Below are 19,409 nucleotides of genomic sequence, written 5' to 3' on the forward strand. Positions count from 1 at the left end.
TGGGTGGGGTTAAAAAATGTACGTTTAACTATCATGAGGAACAAGAACAGGACAGTTAGGTTTAGGAAAAGATCGTGGGTGGGGTTACAAAATGTACGTTTCAGTGACATGCAGGACAAGAACGGGACACAGTCTCCTTGGTGAAAGTCCTGTGTTGTTTGACCCCTTCTCCCACCCCAACCTGCCTCTTTACGCAGATTTTGGTCTTCCATACTACTTGCTACCGTTCTTAATACTACGTCATCTTACTGCGCCGCGGTCAAGCTGTTGCTATGCCCGGTGCGTTCCAAACACACACTAAAGGGTGATTTTTGCGTGGGTATTTGACGCTGAGAGCCACTGACCAAGCGTCAGTACTTCACAAGTTGGGAATGAGAGTGGGCTGAGGAGTAACATATTCTTCCTGCACATTTAGGGACAGGGCTACAGAAGTAACAGATAGATTACTTTAAATCTTTAAAGTCATTTTAAAGTTGCTCACAGACTTCTGTCTGGGTGACTGCTTTAAACAGAAGTCATATCAGTGCAGTGGAAATCACCATATTCATAAATACATTACATCTGAGTGTGGGGGACTTAGAAGTGATGTAACCACATGTGGGATGTAGGGTTAAGGGCTCTTACTGTAAGCGTAGCAGCCGTACTGTAGAGTTTTGGGTTGCAGTCTGTTCTTTCAACATCCGGATGTGAGCAGAAAGGTCAGGAAGTGTTCTGGATGAGTGGATTTAAGAAGTATGCCAGAATGTGTGTGGCAAAATAAAAATAAAAAGCCAAAATATGTCACATTCCTTTTTAGTTTTTCTCTCTCATGGTGATATCATCTAGTCCTTATCTCCTGGCCACCTGCCAGCAGGGATGCTGGAACCATCGAGCCAGCTGATTGGCCTTTTCCAATCTCACCACGGAGAGGCAGATTGATAACTCACTAATCAATATTTTGATACTAAAACACTAATTTGTTATTGATTGCTATAAAAAGGTACAGTGTTTCCTTTCACAGCATAGACTGTCTTGTTTTTAAGGAAAGGATCAATTGCAGTTTTTCTGTGAAACGAGGGCTCGGGTGTTATAGAGATGAAGAAATCCCTATGAATATGCAAATTTGCAAGTCTGTGATAGTTTTTTTTATATTGTACTACTGTTTTCAAAGGCTGATCCTTGCAAATAGTAAAAAAGTAATTACTATTGTATTTTATACTTAAAAAATCAGATTCTCATAAACCACAGTCAAAATTAGCATAATTAATATTGTTGCATAGAATGCTGCGTGTATATTAGTATTAAACGTATGGGACAATGTTTTGGACAGATGCATACTCCATAGGTCTTCCCAGTTTCCTTTTTCTTCTTGATTCTCTGTCTCTTGATCTCTCTCTTCTTCATGTCATCCTTTGAAATAAATTGCGCCTGAATGTGTGAGCTTTACTGTTGGCGATATGGTGTTTGATTCGATTATCCAGCTGAGAGCCTGGCAGTCTCTGTGAGGGCTTCTGCGAGAGAGGATGTGCATGAGAATGCTGGAAAAGTGTTCGAATGAAGCTTGTGTGTATGAATCTAAATGTGTGCCTAAGTGTATTAACCTTGGCCTGTGCGTTTTTTGCGTGTGTGTGTGTGTGTGTGTGTGTGCGTGTGCGTGTGTGTGTGTGTGAGAGAGAGTGCATTAAGCCATGCTTCACTGACACTGTTTCCTTCTTCTCCACAGAGAGAAGTGCCTTCTTTCGGTGACCCCTGTGGCTGTTTGGCTCCACTGAAGCTGCCTCTGCCTCTGTGCCTGTTCATGTCTGCCAGAGTTCCAAGCCACACCTGAAGCCCTAGGACTGCCAGCCCCGTCCACTGAGCCATTCTCCAAACCACTCCATCTTCCCTCCATCTCCGTCTGCCAGTCAGACCTCTCTCCATCCATGCCACTCAGCCCTCCTCTGTGGAAGTCAACCACTCCCCACTAATCTGCAAACAGAGCCTGATACTGAAGACACACAGCTTTTATCGGCTCCTGTGAGCGGAAGAAGATTGTCTCTTTGCCCGTCCTGTCTAACCACAGCCTTCTTCCTCCTCATCCTCCTCCTTCTGTTCATATTTCTCCTCCTTCCTCCTCTCCTACAGCCCTGCATCTTTTCATCATGGGCCAGCTCGATCGATAACGTGTTTTGCCATTCTTTTCATCTGACAGTTCAGCCGAGGAGAGAGGCGATTGGCAGAACTGGTGTGTGTGTGTGTGTGTGTGTGTGTGTGTGTGTTTGAGAGAGAGAGAAGGAGAGAGAGAGCGATTACAAAGCAAACCCTTGTGGCCGTCACCAGCCCAGGACCGGGGTGACAGGCGGTGGAGGATTCCTATTACAGCCACAAACAGACTCTTAGGATGGGCTGCTGTTAGGCGAGTCCCAGGCCTCACAGGCTTCACCTTAGAATCAGACCCGGGGGACAAAACCTCTTAAAAATATCTTTTTCCCATGTCCTTTATCTATTCTTTATCATTATTTGCCCCAGTGTCATTAGAAGCACGTAATTGCATTTGCTGGACATCTATTGCTCTTAATCGACCCCTCCTGCCTGGTTCGAAATGGCGTTGAATATGACACAGATCCGGGACACAAAGTGGCTGACGTTGGAGGTTTGTCGGGAATTCCAGAGAGGAACGTGTTCACGACCGGACAGCGAGTGCAAGTTCGCCCACCCTGCCAAGAGCTGTCAAGTGGAAAACGGCAGAGTCATTGCCTGCTTTGACTCGCTCAAGGTGAGCATGACAAGCACCTGTAATGTTCATTCATCACTGTCTTTTTTCGTCTTCTAGCGTGCAGTGTTGACAAGCATTGTCTTCAGGATGTTTTGCGCTCTATTTTGGGGTGTAAGGATGCCAAAACTTGTTAGACCTAAAGAGAAGGTAAAGCTGTAATGAAACGTGATGCATTGTTTCTATAGCCATAACGTTAAGCCATGGCAACGGGATAAATACATATGTGTATAAATCCTTTTTAGAGTGTGCATGTGTGTCTTGGTGAGCTGAGATGAGGCCGTGATCGCATTAACATCTGTGAATCAGACTCAGAGTTTCCTTCACTGGCACACAACTTTAGCGCAGGACTGTCGGTTGGCACGTTGCGAAGGTTTCTGTGTGATCGTCACATCAACAGGCTGAATGGGAAACAGAGAAGTAGGGCAGCACACTGTGTATTTCATGTTTGTATGTGAGTCTGCGAGTGTATGTCTGTGTGTTATTTTGAGGTCATGCAGCGCAGTGGGGTGTTCTCAGAAGGCTCTGTAATTTACTGTCTATTTTTGCCCTGGCACTGGGACAACATACTCCCAATATGCAGCTCATCTCACTCTCTCTCTCTCAGAGACAGGGGGAAAGAAAAATCAAACAGGGGAGGAGATGGAAAGAGTCAATGGACCAGGTTGAGAAGTTGTGAAAGAAAATAAATATGTATATAATATATACAGTATAAATATTAATGGATTGAGTACAGAATGCTGCATATTCATTGTGGCATGAAATGTTTTCCTGATGCTCAAAAGCATAGCTGATTAGAATCTATATTAGTCTGTAGTGTCAATAGACTGTAACGAAAGGGCCTGAGTTTAGTTTTTTCTTTTTTTCAATAATAAGTGAGTTAGATCTTTGTGTCATTTTGTCATGGTAGTGTCAACCAACCAAATTTATATACCAGTTTATATGCTACTGTGCAAGAATGTAGGCACTTCCTGGACTGGACAAAACATGCCAGTGCCAGTGATTATAATCTTGTCAGCATTCATGTTTCCTTTAAAATGCATTGAGGAAACACAGAAGTTGCAGGAAGGTAACTGGGGTGCCTGGTGCCAATTGAGCTGGACTTTGACACCACAGACAGTTTAGGTCCTGAGTCCCATGAGTGGTTAGTTTTAAGCGATGAAATCACTAAGTTAGGGAGGTTTGTGGTTTTGGTTAAATTTTGAACAAGACTAAGATTCTCCAGCCAAATTAGTAGTTTGTGAAGCTGTCAGTCATGTTGGGTATGATATTGACTATTGTCACCATGTTAGTTTTCAATTTAGTATGCAAACATTTGCTAATGAGAATCTAAAGCAAAGTACAGCTGAAGCTCATGAGAATGTCAATAGTTGTGCAGGTATACTGTAAGTATTAAACAAACTAAAATGTAGTGTGGCTGGGTTGGATCAGTGGGTAGAGCAGGTGCACATGTACTGAAAGGTTTATGCCTTGACGCAGTGGTCCAGGGTTTGAATCCAACCTGTGACGATTTCTTGCATGTCTTCATCCTTTCTCACCTAGCTGTCCTGTCAAAAATTAAAGGTGGAAAAGCGCCCCCAAAAAAAAAAAAAAAACTAAAATGTTCACCTGATGATGGCGCTAACTAATTTTTTACTAGTTTTTGAGCCACTTCACTCAAAACCACAACTGTCAACCTTGTGGTGGTGATCGTGGAAAAGTCAGGCGATCACCTAATCAGCAGGAATCATCCTCTGGAGACCATGAATGTCTGCCCAAAGTTTAATGGCAAATCATTCAATAGTTGAAATATTTCAGTCTGGACCAAAGTGGTGGACTGACCCACCAACATTGCCATCCCTAGGACCATTCGGAACCAATTCAGCATTGACTTTTTCAATATGAACTGTACGCAAGACCCTGCCTCCCTAAACATAACCACAAAGTCGTCAATCATGCTTTAGTCGCCACGAGCGGTAAAAAAAATTTAAATATGTTGTCAGCTAATGTTTTTCAGATAGGTTAAGTAGGAATCATTTGATTACAAGTTGATAAAAACCCTCACAGTTAATTTCTCTCAAAATGTGTTTGCTACAGAGACAAAGTCAGGTGTGAACTCAATTCAACTGAAGAAGAAGAGAAGATGAGGCAATAAAATTAATTAAAATGCATTATAAACAACAAATTATCCCTTCAGTCATAAACATACTGTAGACAGTTCCCAGTGAATATACATCTGGTCACACTTATAATTAACTACAACAGTAGGAGAGTGTGAAGGGTCAGCTGTGGCAGCATGTGTCCTGGCTGAGGGCCAAACATAAACAGTAATATAGTTTATGAAGACAGGTACATGTGCACGTACATATGCAGAATATACACACCATATGCACACACATATCACACACTCACAGTGCAGCATTTCAGCCTGCTGCCTCATTATTCCAGAGGCTGGATATGTGTTGGATACAGCGATATATCGGTTAAGTCAATCTGGGAATTTTGGCTCAAGCGAGCACACAATGATTCTGAATCCTAGAGTCATGTTCACCGTGCTGTGCACATTTCCTGTAATTTGTCTCCTATCTGATTGGCAAGCACGGTGTTATTCAGTCTAACTGGAGACCAGAGCTGGAAGTCAGTCAAGTCAGGCCAGTCCAGGCCAGTCCAGGCCACAGCTTACCGTGGTTTAAAAATGGAGGGGGCGGGGTGGTTCTTGTTAAGCCAAGCACTGTGTTATTACAGTTCTGGGCTGCTTGGGTGGGTTTGGTTGGTACAGGTAAGACAGGAATGGAAAAGGGGGGCTTCAGGGGAATCGCATGGATCATGGAAACAGACATGCAGGCTGAGCCGGAGAGGGTGAGAGCAGGCACAGCAGGGAATGTGCGAGGAAGCGTAGCACTATGCTCAGTGCCCTTCCCTGCTCTCAGTGCCAGGGCATTCCACAGTCTACCTCCCCTCCCTGTCTCCATGACAGAATGATAGATCTGCTTTATCTGCAGATGAATTCATAATACATAGCTAGGCATGGAGAGAGAGTCAAGGGGATAGGGAAGGACAGACAGGAGGATGTGGAGAGAAAAAAGGGAGTTAAGGGATGGATGGTGATACACGTGGCTCCGCACTCCTGGACAATTTGGCATAACACCCGCCCTTAATTCATTCTTGATGAAATTCAGGCCGGCAAAGGAAGGGAGGGCCTGTAGCTGGAGCTTTTAAAAAAGGCATATAGTTAGCTTTCCTTTGCTTTTTCCATCTTTTTCTTTGTATTCAAATATTCTTTTATTCTCTGTTTTAATAAATGCACTTTGTTCTGAATCTTTTTTTTTTATTCTTAGACTACAGTATTTTGCCAGTCGCCAGGCTTACCAGTTTGTCTGTTAATGTTTGTCTTTATTTCATTCACTTCATTCAGTCATTTAGTGTTATCTCAGAAAAGGTGAATGTAGTGGAAAGTTCCATTTGATGGGTGGTGTGACAATGGAACAATAAAGGGAAAACAGGAAATGAGTCAGTGGCAGAGACTCTGTATGATTGGCTGATATTACATAGAGACTGATCTTCTCCATCTGGAATTACAACAGTTACAAAGGAAAGTAAAAGAAAACTGTCAGGGTATACAGCACAACTTCAAAATGATTTAGTGTAAATGTACTCATTTAGTATTGAAAACATTGGTTGTTTGTTTAAATGCTTAAAACTGACAGCAAGTGTGTTCACAAAAAACTCCACAAATTTTCCACACATTTTTAATTGTGTGGAAACTTTACCCAGAGAGGTGCCAGATCAGAAAAAAACACTCATATGACTTAACAGTCAGACAGTTTTTAAGGGCACAGACAAACAATCATTTTTAAATTTGTCAGCCAACTGTCTATGATTAAAGAAAAGTAAAGAAAATGGTGTATTTGCTTGTCCTTTTGGCTCCAGCCACAGGAATTCAGCAGCTTGTTGCTATTAGCAGCTGGAGACAAATCTGGTTTCATTGTAAGTGAATAAAAAGCTAATCTGGGGGTATTTAGGCTGACGAAATACAATAAACTCACCATTGGGGCTGTGATGGGAAACAGGTGTAAGCCAGAGAGCCACAGGAGCTCCAATACAGTATGATGGACATGGTTACAGAAGAACTGAAATTGTCTGAGTGGGTTAAATTTCCACGTAATTTATTTTCATTAAGATTTGTATCCTTTCTATTGACATTTTAAATATTTCTTTCTGGAAAACCTTGTCATTATTGTTGTATTATTATTTGCCATATCCACTATAATTGTCAGGAGCTGTTGTTAATAGTAATATGTTAAGTGGAATATTGGGCCCTAAAACCTCTATAAGGTACAAAAATGGTACATTGTTAAAGCGTACATATACTTACACATTGTTAATTTTTTAAATTTTTTTTACTTTTGGGAATATATTATATTAGAACACATATGAGGAATGGGGTTTTAGTTTTGGGGAGTGGTTGCAGTAATTGCTGTTTTCCTATCTACAGATTTGTCTTTTTGTGCTGATTATATTTTAGCCCCGAATAGAAATTGTTACTCAGTGTTAACATGCAGTCTAACAAGCCCACTCAGGAATTACCAATTTACTTATTTACTTGCTTCAGAGGAAACAATATTACATGAGAAACTTTAAAGTGGCCCTGGATATTTAAATGAGTAGTGATTACTTTATGTTCTTTCGGGACGAATGACGGTTAAAAGCTAAATATACTGTAGATGCATTTCTCTGTCAAAGCTGGGAAGTTTGAAAGGAGAATATGCTGCATGGACTTGGACTGATTATTTAAATTTTTCACATGAAAGGATTGGGTTGGCAATTTGTACATTTTACCAGTATTCAACCTTAGTGTCCTGCAGCCCATAATCAAGACCACAAATTATTAAATTACCACAATGTTTTAAAATTCAAATACAAAGTGATAAAAAAAACAGTTGACATTCACATGTATTTATATTGTGGGTGGGGTGCATTTCTACTTCACTATTTACCAAAGCGTTACCCTTACTTGAACCTTCACCTAATTTTGTTCTTTTGTCTAGATCTTTCTGCAGTTCATAATTTAATTTTGTGGTGTTAGTCAAAGTGGAGGAATGTAATATTCCCACAATCCCACAGTATATTGTGTTTTTTTCACTGAATATATGAATTTATTAGAGTCTGGACTCCACCTGCTCATTTGATGTATGATAATACAAAATCCCATGATGCTTTTATGTGGGAATTGACAATGACAGAAAATATGAACACATGTTTATCTTATTGAATCGAAAGGAATGAGAATGAGATAAAAAATCTGGAACTGCATATTAAACTCCCCCACATTATTTTCATTGAATGAACTATTAGTAGATTTAAATACCATCTTAATTCTGAAATATGTGAAAGGTGTGCACTGTAATTATTGAACATTTGGTGTAACAGCAAAACGGAAACATGAAGTGAACCAGATAGCAGGTTAAGAAACGCATTCTCATGAACGGGTTCGTAAAGTTATGCACACTAAGACGTACGATATCATAGGAAAACTAGGGGACCGCTGGCTGGTCGCGGGACATCGGCTACAGAGCTTTATGATGCCGGCTTCAGACCTCCCTCACAGCTCGAGATTACGGCAAGAAAAAGTGACCGTTATACGTCGACGAAAGTTAAGGTACCCGCGGGGTCTTAAAAGTCTTCAAAAAAAGTCTTAAATTTAATATTCTCAAAATAAGGCCTTAAAAGTCTTAACTTTCGTACACAAAGTATTATATTTTGTTTACAAAGGTTTTAAAAAATTAAATAAATACCTTAACATCATACAGTATAAATGAGTGTGTGACTTTACAATTTAACTTTACTCCGTTTGGTGTGACTTGGATGTTATATGACAGTACTGTACTGTTTACCTCAGTGTTTCTCTTTACGCTCTTGACCGCGGAATGTGCGCAGTGTGCGCATAAGAGACACATGTATAATATTGGCGCAACATGGTGTTTTATCATAATTCTATGGACATGATGAGCAAGCTCTGGCCTAGCCCTTAGCTCTGGCCTAGCCCTTAGCTCAGGCCTAGCCCTTAGCTCTGGCCTAGCCCTTAGCTCGGGCGCGAATCAATCAGTTGTCAGGAAAGAAAACAAAACGTCTCGCACCGTGCTACTAAAAAGCTAAAGTTAGCTCATTGGTTAGAATGGGCAAGTGTCTGAAGGTCTGGCCAGAGATGCGGACAAGTTGGCGTCCGAGGCGGAGTGCATTGGGGCTGAGGTTAGCACAACCAGCAGATCAGCGTGCGAGTCAGTCTAGCGCTAATGAAACAGCGGAGCTGGAAGACCCGCCTGCAGGTTCCTGATCAGCTAGCAATGTCGGCATTACTCCACCTTCGTAGGGTAGGTCTTAAAACATCTTACATTTAACTTGAAGAATCCTGGGGGTACCCACTTTAGGCACCGAATCTTCAGAAAAAGATTGTAGGGAACAAGCATTTCCTGGGTGAAAGTCTTTTTTTTTCCTGGGAAGCAAATTCCGCTCCCTGGCCTGAAAGTCCTGTGTGTTAACACACACACACACACATCACCCCGACTAGCTCATGCGCGGCCGGCCGCATTCTTAAGGCCTTTTTATAGTTGTGCGTCGAATTGACGGCGCAGGGTCCGGACCCTACGCCGTAGCGTGACGTGCACCTCTCGAAAAATGTAACTACACGTCGCGGCGATGCACGTCGCTCAGCCGTGGCTTGGTAGCGTTGCATTTCCCCCGACTCATTTCCTGGTTCTCCTTCTCCATAAACAACGTGAAATCAAGGAGAGAGTTAACTTCTACTGCTCCAGATTTCCCACAGTGGTCAGAAAACAAAGGGGAGACACTTTGTTTCTCTCACTATGACTCTAGAGTCGCTACTCGCTCCGAAGCTAATCGGCGGCACTCTCTCACTTCGGTGGCACTCCCACCCCCCCCCCCACACACACACACACACACACACACACACATGCGGCTCGACGCACACACCAGTGCACAAGTATAAACATCAGGCCACTTATGTAGGCTACGGCGAGAGCTCTGCGTGGAGCCTCAGCACAACTGTAAAACGTGTGACACGTCATGTCAATGTCAATGTGTGTGTGCACAACAACAACAAAAAACGTGGAAATCATACGAATTACAGTGCTCATCTTTTTGTAGCTTTGTGAACGTAAGGTAGCTGTTTAGGGTCAATAACAAGTTGTTTAATTATACTAATCTCACACCCCTCTTATTCTTTTCTGTATCTCTTACAATAGTAAGAGTGGCACATTATTTGAGGATAGTTGAGTAAATTACACATATACGGTTCAATACAGCAATCTGAGAGTTTGGAGCCAGTGAAACAAACAGCTCATAAAGAATGTTTGATAGAGAGCCATTGGTTTGATTTCATTTGATTGGCTCATTGTCAGAGAAAGTGTCTGGTTGTCCAAAAGTCCAAAAGTTTAACAAAGACAAAGCAAAAAAAATTAACAAATAAATAAACAGTTTTATATTGAAAGTACTAAAATGTTTTGGTCTCAAAAGTTTTCTGGCCAGTGTGGCACCTGACTGTTGTTACAGTAACTAAAGACAAACTTGCCTTATATTTGATGCCCCAGGGGTGTTAATTTTACACTCAGTCCACCTGCAGTGGCTAAAAGGTGTCATATGAAGACTGGATCAGCGAATTGGACAGTGTACAGTTGACCAGACATGCTGTTTTCGGGCTTCTTGGCCATTTAGCAAAACACTTAGACCTCAAAGATGCTGGTCAGCTCCAGTTTATTGGGTACTGTTACGCCACCTTCACACTGGCAGTTGAAATCAGCTCCGTAATACGCAATACGCCCCCAGCGGACGTCGTATTACACCGTTGAAAAGCTTCGGAAGCGACTCACAAAAATGGCGGAGAGACTAGAACGACTGATAAGTGTCTGAATGTACAATTCTCTATGACCTCTCTTATAGAGATATAAATAGAAAGGCTGCTGCGTGGAGAAAAGTTGCCCAGGATGTTGACATGTCAGGTCGGTTAAATGTGATATAGCGGTATAATGTCAATAGTTCGATGTCTGTTGCTAGCTAACCAATTAGCATTAGCAGGTTTGTTTATCAGTACCATAGCAACGCTAACGTCCGTCGGATAGGAACCGTCCGTAGCCTTTCGCAAGAGTTTAATTTTTTGGTCATCCGGATGACCAACTGACACGATTTTTTTCGCACCGCACTCGTTCGGACCTGGTTCGGACCCATTCGCATGTGGTCTGCGAATCTCCATAGGAAATGAATGACTTCGAAGCCGTATCGGAGCTAATTTCAACTGCCAGTGTGAAGGTGGCGTAAGACACTTCACAATCATGTCCTTAACTGAAAGGCCTATAAAGGTGCTGTTAGAGCTTAATGAAAACTTACCACACCGTTTTTGGGTGTCATTTTGCATGACATTATGCTGAAAGTGAAGATCGTCCTAGTGATGCCACATGTCCTTGAGAATCAGTGAACTTATTATTGCAATGAAACAGGGCATAGTGTCATTATGGCAAAGTGGATGTGCATAATGTCCCCACGATCACTTTAAACAGCCTCTTTAAGGGTATAATGGCTGTTATAAAACGGAGCCAGTGACAGTGTGTTTTTGCAATATTTTCTTAGAATTGCATGCGTAAGAAGCACAATTTTCCTAGATGCCAAAAAAGCCTTAGGTTGTTATCAGTGTGCCTGGAGTGTGGTTTTGGTCTCCACCAATTCCCCTTTGTGTAATGACTCATCATCAAACAAAGGCAAAGTAAAAAAAAAAAAAAAAGACTCAGACATACCTACCATCTGGGAGTTAGTTAGAGAAGCGCATTGCAATGAAAAAAAGATAAGGTCTTTTTATATTTGTTCAACATTTCCCGAAGTACCTAAATAATTAATGTGAGACTGAAATGATTAAAATAGAAAAAAACAACCCTGCAGCTTTTGTAAACTCCATAATGAAGCAACAACCTCTAAGTACTTTGATGTACAGTATGTGTCGTATGTTCAGAAATATGTTGGTTATAAGCATTCATGTTTACCACTGTGTACACTGTTATGAGTAGCACTTTTTTTTTTTTTTTCCTGTCTGAGTGATCAATAATTATAAGCTGTATTTTAGAGAGTACAACTCACACACGCCCACAACCTGGCGTACAGATGTGCTGCAGCCCCTTAAACACAAGCTAAGCAATGTATGGTGACCTACATATACAGTGTACTTCAGAGTCCTTGAGAAGACACAACAAATGTAGAGGGTGAGTGCGAGAGAGAAAAAAGCAAAGAGAACCGATAAAAGGAGAATAGGTCGGGCAAAGTAGAGTTGTTTGCGTACGTGCGTGCGTGTGTGTGTGTGCGTGTGTGTGCACAGAGGGATGCAGTATATTAGATAAGAACTCTTTGAAAAGGAAACATACTCCAACAGTGATAATCTTCTCTGTATCTGTATTCTACTGTCATCTCCGCTCTCATCCTTTCCTCTCATTACCTCTGTTAATCTGTCTTTAGTCAACCCATCCTACACACCTTCTTTTCTCTCCTCCCTGGCATGCCAGACACTTTAATTTCCATTTCACACACAGTGATTTTTATCTTTTTTTTCCTGTATCACTTTCGATCATATATTGGGGAGACATATGTTTGTCTCTTGCTTTCTTTTTTTTTTACTGTGGCTCAGGGTTGACTGAAGGCCGAAACAGAGAAACATAGTTTCAAATTAAGAGTGTGAACGTGGTCTTAAATGAACAGATTTTTCTCAACAACATTTTTCTCCTGATACAGATTCCAATACCTCAACTAAGGGTATCTTCTGCAATTACCGCTCCTATAGCAGTGCTCTCTTCCCAAATCTAAAATCTTTATATGAATATAACTGTGGCAAAACCACAACATTTTATAATGACATTGTCTTAGAAACCTTTTTAAGATGGATTGCTCATGTCACTTAATATACTCAGGGCATAGTCTTAAATATCCAATCTAGAGGTCGACCGATTCATCGGTTTTGCCGATTAATCGGCACTGATAGTTGATTGGTGGAACTATCATTATCGGCAAAAATCCATACCAATAGTTTTTCCTGGTTGCGTCTGTTGCTGGAGCGGCTGAGAAGCGCGCGCTGTCATTCATTACACAGTACGTGAGAGCTGAGAAGGGTCTGCTGGCATCATGCATTACAATAGCGGCCTCTAGAGGCGAAATAAAAACTATCACTGATGCCTCGTGTTGTTTATTTTCGACACGTGTTACTGCGCGCTGCACGGAGAGCACATGCTGTGCGGAGAAGTCTGACATCAGATGCGCGTTTAAAGCATCGACAGCAAAAAGGTATGTATACAGTAAATTTTGTCATATCATTATAAAGTTATTAATTTGTTGAATAGATGCTGCATTAGTAGAGAAAGAACAGCACAACAGTATGTTTGTTTGCTTTCGAGGTTGAGATGACGCTAAACATTAGGCTAACTTACCTCAAGCGGTTAAACACTGACAAAAATAAACGCAAGTCCGACCCAAATCGTCCACGATCCGTCTAGTGGCTGCCGCTGGAGAATTGAGATGTGTAGAATCGACAGCGCATTCATTTTCAAATCCTCAGCGGAGGAGCATCAACAACTGCCCGAAAGCACGGTAGCGTTATATGGTGGAGCGCGATAGAGATTGAGTGAAGAGAGGGAGCGCCCAGCGGCGTTAGAACAAAGCCGTGGCGTGTCTCATTGAAATAAAACGTGTTTTCGCCGATTCATCTCTAGAAATGCGACTGTAGCGAGCATGTCACTATCACTAACGTTATCCACGTTTATATTTACACGCAACAAATGATATATCCAGCTTCAAAAAAGTCTAAAAGTCGGAAGTTAGAACGAATGCATTGTGCAAAGAGTGGTTGCTATGGAGACGATACACAGTGTTGAGTTCTTGCGTTGAGTGCCGTTGCTCTGATTGGTTGTAGGTCTATCCAATGAATGAGCATTATAATTCATCTAGAGGACAAACTATTTACATTTCTTCAAAAAAGGCCCAAATGTATGCCAAATCTCAAAACAGTGACGCCATTCTTCTCTGTAGAACGGTTTCAGACTCACATTCTGACTAGAATCTGAGTAGGACCACGTCAGGCTAGTTCTTAACCGTTCTACAGAGAAGAATGGCTCACTATTTAAGATGGAAACATGGCTTGAAATTAAATAGTTTGTCCTTTATAATAATTATAATGCTCATTATGTTTATTTTGCACTGGATGACTCCAAATATGTAGGAGAACATGTGTTTTAGACAACACACATGCTTGTGTAGCATTGCCGTGGGTGTAATATCAATAAATATGACATTATTATTTTGATTATTGGCAAAAGCGTGTGGACTTTTTTTGAAAAAATGTATGTATTTTGTCAACTGTTTTATCCAGTATCAATTCTAAATACTATCGGTTGATTAATCGGTTATGGCAAATACGGCCCAACCTAGCTATCGGTATCGGTCGACCTCTAATCCAATCAGTAGGTTTACCATATAAATTACAGGTATATTATATATTCATCTTTATTCAAGACACAGAGGTCCATAGAGACAACACAATACAGATATATATATATATATATATATATATATATAGTTATAGTTATAAAACAATACAAAACATTTAAGAATGGTGCCGATGAGGCATCATTTATAAAAACATATACAGGCTTTGAGTCCAATGTTTCCAAAAGCAAGATGTATACCTTGTGTCACTCTTAGAAACATCAACTATGGACACAATGATCATATATAAATAAACATATATAATGTACATTTGAGGTACAAGATGATAATCAGCATATGTTTCTCAACATGTATTAATGTGTAACATGGTCAAGGTTTACTTCAGTGTACATACATTACTGATATATGTAACAGAACTTTAACATTGTTGGAGGATTTGGTTTTATTGTCGTTACGGGGAGTCTGGAAAGTGGAAGATAGTTAGCATAGCTTGCTAACGTTAATACTGATTCCCACCAGACTTCACGCTTCCTAGGGAGCACTTAGGTAGAGGGCCACTGTCACTGCAGAAATATAATAAAAATGGAATATCAGTTACAATTTTGACCAATTGAGTGCACAAGTCAAAAGAAACACAGAAGATATAGTTACTGATTTTTGAGCGAAAACACATTTTAATTTTAGCTTGACTTTAAAAACAAACTGACAATCAATTTAGGAATGACAGCAGGTTCCATACTCAAGGTATGTTAAATTGTAGTTCTTTTGTATTTTGAATTGTGCCTTTAAAGTGCTTGTGTGCGTACATGAGTGTCCTCTGAGCTGTTTTTGTAAAGCGATGTTATTGGTGTAAGAGATGCTCCAAAACATTAGTGTTAGCAAGTGGGTGTGCGCCTTCTAACTGTTATCATCTAGCACTCTGCAGATCCATTAATAGAATACATATTTTGGGCCTAACTAAATATGATATACCATATCTGATTCCTCGCATGGCTCAGCCTACACAGGACATTATAAAAGGAGGCTTTTATTAACACACTGCCATTAAGTAAGCAGTGAAAACGCAGCCAGCAGCTATTAACTTTGTCTGGCTCGATTCACGAGCGAGTCCTCCCTTAAACGTCTCCTCTAAATGTCTCTCTGTCCTCAGAGAGGCCACCAATTCTACATCCATCTGTGGATACGCTGCCTCAGCACAGACACGCAAACACACACGTATCCATCTTTAAACATGCTGCATCAGCACGGAGACATGACACAACAACATCAGAGCCAAAATACATACAAGGGCATTCAGCAATAGCCTCTCACCACATGCAATCGTCTCTCCTTCACCTTTTGGCACCCTTCATCACCTTCAATCATCCACTTACCAAAACATTAATTTTGCCTCAAACTACCACTCTCTACATGCAAACTTCTCGCCAAATATGACAGTTTTCGAGCATTTTGTATCTGTCTCTGTACGAGGCTGGATGGTCTGAAGCTAATATCAGCATGCTGAGTCGTGATGTCCCATTGCTATTGCTGCTCCTGCTGCTACTGCTGTTGTGAACAGAATAGCTAATCAGTTATGGCCTGATCCATTCCAGTTATTCTGTCTCGCCCCCCTCCCCACCTCACCAATCTAACTCCCCATCTTTCTCCAAGTACACCGATCACCCCCCCCCGCCTTATTTTTTTTATAGCACACCATTTGTAATTCTTTGAGAGTGATGCAGTAAAACAAACATTTAAATTAGACTGCAGACAAGTAAGGTGTATGGGGGTGGAGGGAGAAGTAAATGGAGGGTGGGGGCGATGGAGCATTAATTCACTCCAGGACAGCGAGTCGTCTGCCAACTTGTTTGCCCGCCTTCGTCTCACAGCAGCGCCGTAAGTCTGTGCACCCCCCCCCACCCCCCCGTCTTGCCTATCCTCCGTCTCCTCTTCCCCTCTATCTGTCACTGACCCTCTGCTCTTCATCTGATCTCAGGAGTACAGGCACTATGCAGTCACACTTCTGAAGCATAATCCTTCACTTTCAAATCTAAACACAGAAACAACACAAAAAAATTAAAAAAAAAAAAAAAAAAAAAAAAATCGACATAAAAACATGAGCATTCACCTCAGGTAGGTAATCAGCAATCCGTTAGTCCGTCTGGTAAATGGTATTGCAGACATTTTGTAATTGAAATTAGTGTGTGAATATCATTCTCAGCTCAAAATACGGTTGATCAAAGTGAAACAAAAGGGCAGAAGTGTCATTATTTTGGATGGAAGTCGGTATGGGCAGACATGGTCTTGCTTTGCCAGACCATCCTCCACACGCTGCCGAGGAGGGTCTGGCTAGTCCACACAGCATTCCCGAGATGGGGGAAAACCGTGCTCTGGTTTATTGGCATGTCTTTAAACCAATCACAATCGTCGTGGGTGGCGCTAAGCTCCGCTCGGTCCCGCTGCAAAATATAGCCTTGGGAAGGAACTTGTTTTTGTGGAACGTGTACGTTCAAAAGTTGTATTAGTCGTATGAGAGAAAACTCAGATTGGACAGATAGTCTAGGAGCAGTTAACCATAGTCCTCAGAAATTAATCAGATTAATATTCCAACACAAAGAAAGTGGAAGGAAACAGACATCAGCGAAAAGACATGCATCCAGCGGAATTTCCTGCAGCACTGGAGCAATCCCGGAAGTGGAACCTCGTGGATATAGGCTAGGGCAGGCATGGTGGTGCAGAGGTCAGCACGTGTCTTTACAGTGTTGGAATCCAGAACCGACTGCGAACCGGTGTGGAGAACTGTGTGGAGTTTGCATGTTTCCTCCTACAGTCCAGACACATGCAGGTTAGGTTAAATTGCCTGTAGGTAGGATTGTGAGTGTGAATTCCTGTATGCCTATATGTGATAACCTTGTGGAAACATGGCTCTAGAGATGACAATGCATGTCTGTCAGTTGGTCATTCACCATTTTGGTCCAGACTGAAATAACATTTAATACATAGCCTACACATTTATGGTTCCAAGAGGATGAATCCTTCTGACTTTTGTGATCCCCTGATTTATAATCTAGTGCCACCGTGGGGGTTGACACAACTGGATGGATTGAGTACCTTCAATGACCCCTTAACTTTTCATGTAGCACCATCATCAAGTCCAAAATTGTAACTAACACTTTGGTTCATGTCTAAATACGTGCAAAACTAATGGCATCCCTATCGACTTCAGTTGTACTTTGTGTTGGCATGCTAACACACAAAATTAAGATGGTGAACATGGTCAACGCTGTACCTGCTAAACAACCGCATATTAGCATAGTGTCTTTAGCATTTAGCTCAAAGCATATACAGCCTGATAGAGCCTCTAAGGGAACGATTGGGATCAAAAGTGACTTGAAGCACGGGACATGACATTTTTTTATTTTATTGTCATGCATTATCATGTGACCAAAACAACAATCTCAAACGAACTTAACCCTGACTTCAACTGGAGAGCTTTCGTTTCCTAAACTCAGTCTAGCCATATATGGGTCTCTGAACCAGTATCAAAGCAATAGGTATACACCTACAGCTCATCATAATGAAAAATATGCTCGCAGATATAGAATTTGTTAGCAGGCAAGTCCAGCTTGATTAATGCAACTAAAAACATTTTAATATTTACTCCAGACGCATTCATATTTTAGATTATGAACAGAATTTGATTTACATTTGTAATTTGCAAACATTTCTTTCTGTCAAACAACCTCTGTTCCCAAGGGAGAGCAGTAAACAAGGCTCAACTGCGTCTGTCATTACCATGTTTGTTGTTTTATTTTTTTTACCCCTGCAGTTATAAACATGCATTTATGAATTTACTCATTGCCACCATCACTCACTCCTCTAATTAGAAAATAATCAGAGTTGGATGAGAGGTTCATTAAATCTCATCCTTGAGAGCCATCAGCCACAAACACATGAGTGGGATATTTATCACGCTTATGAAAAGAACTCGGATACCTCCTCTCGCTCTGTTCTCTCTGCTGAGACAGAACTGAGGACAGAATTCAGACTTAGAGCAATCAACAAGTGATGACGCCAAAGAAAGAAAGAAAGGGTTTTAATGGAAGGTAGCAATAAAGTGCGCGAGTGCGAGGGAAGTACAGAAAGCGAGGGAATGGGGGAAGGAAGGGGAGAAACAAAGAGAGAGAGAGAGAGAGATCATTAGAGAAGTGCTAATTAACAGAAACCACACTGTTTAGCAGCACTTTGTCTCCATGCAATATTGATCCTTCATGACCATTATGGAGCGGATGTTTTTTGCTGCTTTCAGCATGCTCTTTCCCTCTTTCTTTCTACAAAAGTTTACACATCAGCTCTGTATCACCATCTTACAGCAACCTGTAAAGTCCATTTATGTCTTTTTTGTTTGTTTGTTTTTTTAGCCCTGAACATGCAGATCATGCAAATCTGCAGCAACAACAAAAATAGGTGTGATATGAATGACCCAAGAAGCCAATTTGATTGCGGAAATGCCATGCATCTGTAATTGCACCATCATGACATTAAATATGAGGCGAGGAATGTGTCTGCAGTGACAGACAGACAGAAGGGGGTGTGGGGGGGGTGTCAACAAGCAGATTAAAGCCAGAGAGGAAAAGAGACTGTGCAGCAATGAAACGAATTGAAAGAGTGATGGATGGGTGCATAGACATCAAATGGTGTAGCGTGGACAGTGATGGACAGATGGAGAGGAAAAAAAGATGTGAGAGATGTGATAGATGGTGCATGGATGGAGAGAAAGTAATAACAGAGGAGGAGAGCGTGGAAGTGAGCAGGAGTCGTGTCAGTTGTCTGTTTGACGCGTGCAAGATTGAAGAATGTCTGTAATATCCCTTTATTGTTATAGTACATGTTGCAGGGCTTGCTGTTGGACATTGTCATTCTTCAAGAGGCTTTAACTGGATTACAGCGGTATCAGGCTCAGCCATCAGAGCGAGATACAGCAGCTGTGTTGTGTTGGGTCTGCCGACAGCACTCTGTCTGTCACCGTGCAGGCTCTCACTGCAGCTTTCCTGCTGATATTTGAAGTCCAGACTGCACTACATGTCACAAAATATCTGATCCTAATGACACTGAGATTACCGTCAGATCCTTTGTGTTCATGCAAAACAAATGATTTGAGCTTCAGTGTTATTCTCAATTCAATTTTAGGCCAAATTTGTTTGCATTTGCATCTGACCTTTATCTTTTT

General features: G+C 41.4%; 1 protein-coding gene across 12 annotated transcripts in view; it reads left to right on the forward strand.

Moving 5' to 3' along the window:
• The window catches only part of LOC120547286 (muscleblind-like protein 1), a 76,582-nt gene that overhangs the window by 23,106 nt on the left and 34,067 nt on the right, over positions 1-19,409 (forward strand). For all 12 annotated transcript variants that reach the window (XM_039782827.1, XM_039782817.1, XM_039782851.1 and 9 more), the window contains exon 2: positions 1,703-2,734. In XM_039782827.1, the coding sequence (XP_039638761.1) occupies positions 2,561-2,734 (174 nt within the window). In that variant the 5' untranslated portion in view covers positions 1,703-2,560. The remainder of the gene's footprint in view (positions 1-1,702; positions 2,735-19,409) is intronic.

The sequence above is a fragment of the Perca fluviatilis genome, chromosome 2 (genome assembly GCF_010015445.1).
Source record: "Perca fluviatilis chromosome 2, GENO_Pfluv_1.0, whole genome shotgun sequence".
NCBI lineage: Eukaryota > Metazoa > Chordata > Actinopteri > Perciformes > Percidae > Perca > Perca fluviatilis.